General features: G+C 39.9%; 1 protein-coding gene across 2 annotated transcripts in view; it reads right to left on the bottom strand.

Annotated features, from left to right (window-relative positions):
• The window catches only part of LOC137996606 (syntaxin-binding protein 5-like), a 36,384-nt gene that overhangs the window by 2,118 nt on the left and 29,266 nt on the right, over window positions 1-5,000 (bottom strand). For both annotated transcript variants that reach the window (XM_068842092.1, XM_068842093.1), the window contains 6 exons: window positions 4,684-4,754; window positions 3,839-3,944; window positions 2,927-3,038; window positions 2,475-2,570; window positions 1,518-1,639; window positions 324-442 (listed from right to left, as the gene is read on the bottom strand). In XM_068842092.1, coding sequence (XP_068698193.1) covers window positions 324-442; window positions 1,518-1,639; window positions 2,475-2,570; window positions 2,927-3,038; window positions 3,839-3,944; window positions 4,684-4,754 — 626 coding nt within the window. The remainder of the gene's footprint in view (window positions 1-323; window positions 443-1,517; window positions 1,640-2,474; window positions 2,571-2,926; window positions 3,039-3,838; window positions 3,945-4,683; window positions 4,755-5,000) is intronic.

Raw genomic sequence — 5,000 nt, 5'->3', positions numbered from 1 at the left:
TTTAGTTCTTCGATGGTATTTCATTTGAAGATTATCAGTTTTCAATGGAAATGCTGAAAAATTACTTGCGGTCTAGATCAAGCCCACGACGAGTGGAAACGTGATAATAGAGGGTGTGTAGCGAATACAGTAAGTTATTCGCATACACCATAAGCTAGCGAGCTTATCTGGAAGTCGAACAGAGTGTAGGCTACCCGTAGCCTAGCCTACTGATGCATTTTGGACACCCTAATCCTTTTCAACAATTTTTAGTAGTGGGAATGCCATGGCAATATTTCATTCGCCAGTACCCTGGCAACTTCACAGAAAAGCTTGCATGTTACCTGTCTGTTCCTAGCCACAACACCAGCGAGTCCACTCGACGTTTCCTGCAGTTTTTCCATTCCAGGACCATTGAAGCGGTCTGTTAAACTGCGAGAAGCGTTCCCACTTTCAACACCAACTAAAAGAGTAGAAGAACACAAAGAAAAAGGTTAAAGTGTTGACTCCTGTTACTGACGAGAACAAGGCCGGACCTTCGCTATTGATAAACACAGATCTTTATTACATGGGCAAACTGGTCCGAGGTGAAAAGGAGAATTCTGATTGGTTCTCTGAGCGGTCCGAATTTTGAAGCAGCATACATAGGTTGCCAAACTGTTCCCATTTTCTCGGACATAAAAGAAAAATGCGAGAACTGTTTTTTATTTAGTCATGTCAGAGTTCCACTGCGAATTTTACTTTCCAGAACCGTTAACAAAAGCAGGCGAATAGGCCAAAACTCAAGGAATAAAAAACCCTGCGCTAATATAATAAAAACCGTATTGAAATAGCTTGTTCTGTCCGTACTAGGAAAATATTGGTCTCGTTCCTCTTTTGCAAGCTTATGGACTTCGCCCAATATTTTCCCAGTACGGACCTCACACGGTAGTTCAATAACATCTATTTGTTGCAATACTTTTGCAAGAATGCCCCATAAGTCCGGCCTAGTAGTACAGCTGGGCAATTGTCACCTGAGGCTAGTTAAATACCCTTGCTCTTTATTGCTCAGTGGTAGGGCATCCAATCAAGCGATCGAAAAAACAGGCTCGACTCCCGTAAGAAATTGTCGGGTTTCTTTCCGAGTACCCCCAAGCCACTGTTAACAAAAAGTTGTACTTCGTAGTTTAACAAATAGCAAGCAATTGTTAAAGCGACTTTCCTATGACCTTGAAAAAGTGTTCGCAATTTGTTTCAGGGACCAATGTTTGGCCACATTAAAACAAAGCGTCTCCTTATTCCCGCCAAGGAAACTCCTAATATGGGCAGTAAAGAGTTCGATTGCCCAATGGCATTACTGCATAAATCAAATGACCTCACAGCAAAATGCCGATCGCTTTCCAGAAAGTTCTGTGCAGAGATGACGTTGTTGGCATCCGCGTTCACCAAGGCAATGAAAATTCGTTCTCTTTTGTTAGATAAGATATGTTTATTTTTCAAGGACATAATGAACGTCGCTCTAATTCAACTCAGTCCCGTGCACTTGTTTCAACACTCACACAATTGTTCTCTGTCAAGCGGTGACGCGGCAGTGCTGAACAAGCTGCTAAAGAACCCTTTACTGGGCGGCTCTGGTGTCTCCATTACACTGAACAAGGAGCCCTGGTTTTCGGTTAGCATCCTAAATTGAGGACCAAAAATATACATCAGCAACACTGTTACATCAAACACGAACGAACACGGACTATGCAAGGGGAGGAATAATTTTGGATCCTTTTTGGTACAAGCGGCGGAGTAAAAAACCGGCACAATTTTTTAAGAAGAAACGTAACGTTTGATAGGTCAGTAGGAGTAACATTTACCAATTTAGCAACCGTTGACGCAGTTTTCCGTGAGAATTTCACCTATGTCCAAAATTACAAATAACGAGACGCGTGCTCAATTTTCATAAATTCTGTATCACGGCTGTGCAGCTAATCCTCATTACAATTTCAATGAAACGTCAGTCAGACAGGTATTGAGAATAAAGAACATTATCAGCGCAAGAGGTGTGATGTTGATATAACACCAAATTCTCATGACCACCTAACAAAGAAATCCATAGTACTCGTTAGGAAAACAACCGTTTCGATCGTAGGAATGAAAGGATTATGTTATAAAGTGTTATTTCATGGTAAAAAGGAGTTAACGTTAACGTTTGTGTACTTTTAAGAAATTCTTAGACACAAGTGATGTTTAACTTGGTCTTTCACTTTTTGAGGTACTTTTATTGCTACGGAAGAATAATGTACGAGGTCAGCCTCTGTTATGAGATGAGAGGTCGCCGTTATTTGAGATGATCGGATAAATAAATCCAATTTTTCATCATTTAACTACCAAAAAATGCGTTTTGAGAAATTATGAGTTTCGTCATGCAATGAATTGAGAGACATTATTCCATTAAGGACAAGTGAACATCTACATTTTCCCGCAATGTAAAATGCGCCAGAAAAGGAAGACAATTAAAGCGAACTTACCCTGGTCTAACAAACATCGAAAGTCGTTGGATTTCAAAAGGTGAGCATAAAATCAAGGCTTGAGCATCTTCAGAAAAAACCAACGTCTTAAGAAATCTATGAAACAATGATACCAAACAACTTCAAATGAAATCAAATGGGAGCCAAGTGCTCGTTAGACAAACAGAAGGTCATTATTCTAGCCAATAGGTGCTGGCAGTCTACCCACCACAACTCGAAGTACACACGTCATTGGCACCAAGCGCACGGAAACGTAGGCAACCAAGTTACAGTGTTTTGGCTCTGATTGGCAGAGAAAGTGACACGTGATTCTGTTCACTAAGCGCACGAAGAATAGCACGCGCCCAAACTAAGTCTTCAAACTATCAATTAGACCGTGACCCAAAAGGCAAAACGGATTATGTGCGAGGAAAACAGTGTCTTTCATGCGACTGTAAATGCTTTGCCCATACCTGTAGTCGTTCAATAGGAAAGTACATTCAACATCCATGAGCTGCAATAGGTTTGGCAGGCTAAACGCAAGGACTTTTCCAAGACTGTTCAGACAAAGCAAGCAACTGCTTCCTACAAACGAAAAAATAAACTGTAAAAACAATAACTTGACTGGTGGGTGGTGGGACTCAACAAACTATACGCAAGGGGGAGAGGTGGTTCTCGAATACCGGATTATACAATTCTCTCACTGCTAATTGGTGTGAATATTTCAAACGCTTTGAGGCAACAGTCAAACCCAAAACAGAAATCTGAAGCTCTCATTTATGATAGCAAATGTTGTGTGGGTTTTCAAGCTCCCCTCCAAAAAACAAAAAAAATGCATATATTTATTTAACAAATAGATTCCATTTTGCCGTGCGTCTGTTCAGTAATAGATCACAGATGACGTCCAAATGTGGTAAGAACAAAAAAGTGGCACACGAGGCGATAGTCGAGTGTGTCAGTGATGTTCTTACCACATTTTGATGTCTTCTGTGATCTATTACTGAATAGACACACGGCAACATGGAGTCTATTTGTTTTATATAATAAATAATTAAACTTTATTCGCATAAAAGCTGATAGTGACGTCAATCGTGCGTCTGTCCTCTAATAGAACATGGGCAAGAACCAATCAAAATGCGAGAATAACTTGGGTTATTATATAAACGAGAGAAACAACCAAGATTAAGAAAAAAACCAACGTAGTATAGAAAGCTACAATTCAGAAATCGGGGCAACCTTTCGGCTACTTAGACAAAGCCTGGTGGGGAGTTCCTGATGGGGAAAGTTTGAATCTGAAGTATGCACATACAAATGTCGCAGGGAACGTCCGAGTTATCTTCGGACTAAGTGTGCAAAAACAAACAAACATAAGCCTTTCACATTACCTTGAACAACAACAGCTGTGGCTTTGAGCAGAACGGACATGTCATCGGCAATGTTTGCTTCGGAAAAGCACCTTGGATTTGTGTTGGATGTTGGAAGGGTATACACCTGAAAATAGCGATGAAGTACCGAAAATAAGGAATACTGGAGCATTATATACACTTATATTTGTATTTTTGATCCTTCTAGTCCGCCAAAAACCATAAAATCCGAGAAAACTGATAACAGGTCACCTGCCCTGAAAGCGCGTTAATCCGACCAACCAGCGATAAATGCCATAGAAACCTATAGCTTTTGATATCTCTTAACCAACGGTTAGCGCTAACCAGGCTTCGAGCAACCGGCCCCAGTATGACAAGAGTATGACTGATGCCCGGAAGAAAAAAAAATGAACAAACTAGCACCTCTGCGTGTAAGTCATCTTCCTTATTAAACGATGTTCCAACTGAATTGCGCCCAATGCCCCAAAGAATCTCCTACACGTTGCTTTTCAAGCTTCACAAATTTGCTATCGTTGTTCCACGACTTTAGGTTTTACCTACAGACGCTTTGAAACATAAACTAACTGAAAGTTGCATAAGGTTGCACGGATAACAGCACGCATGGATAAGAGAAAAGAGAAGAGGGGCTGATGACTTGAAGTTGAGGCTATTAATTAATTAATTAATTTATTTATTTATTTATTTATTTATTTATTTATTTATTTACTAAAAATCGACTTGGGCTGCAGTGCAAGTGACTGCGTGATTGAGGACGCGGTAATAGATGAGGGCAAGCAACAGCGACAATGTTGAGTTGCAAACAGATCAAGAAGCATGATTTCCTGGCATGTTGTTTTGCAACTAACCTTTGCGTCACGTTCTGTGCAGATAGCAACAAAGTGTCTATCTAGCGTTTCTCTAGATTGTGCAGAAACCCCTGAAAAACAAAAAGGAAAATTCAAATAAATCAAGGCATTTTCATTAAGACACCTACCTTCAAGTACCGTTTACTTACTATTGTGAATATTTAACACTCTAAAAGAAAGATTACTGATAAAAATATCACGACTTTTCAATAATTTCAAGTCATCATTATCAAAATTTGTAACGAGTTTAAGACGAGTGGCAAGTATATAAGGTCTATTGTTTTTCACCTTTTTTCCGCTTTCATTTCCTCCCTCAA

This window comes from Montipora foliosa, chromosome 3 (genome assembly GCF_036669935.1).
Source record: "Montipora foliosa isolate CH-2021 chromosome 3, ASM3666993v2, whole genome shotgun sequence".
NCBI classification, from domain to species: domain Eukaryota; kingdom Metazoa; phylum Cnidaria; class Anthozoa; order Scleractinia; family Acroporidae; genus Montipora; species Montipora foliosa.
The sequence above is the reverse complement of the archived record's forward strand: the minus strand, read 5'-3'. Positions and strand labels throughout refer to the sequence as shown.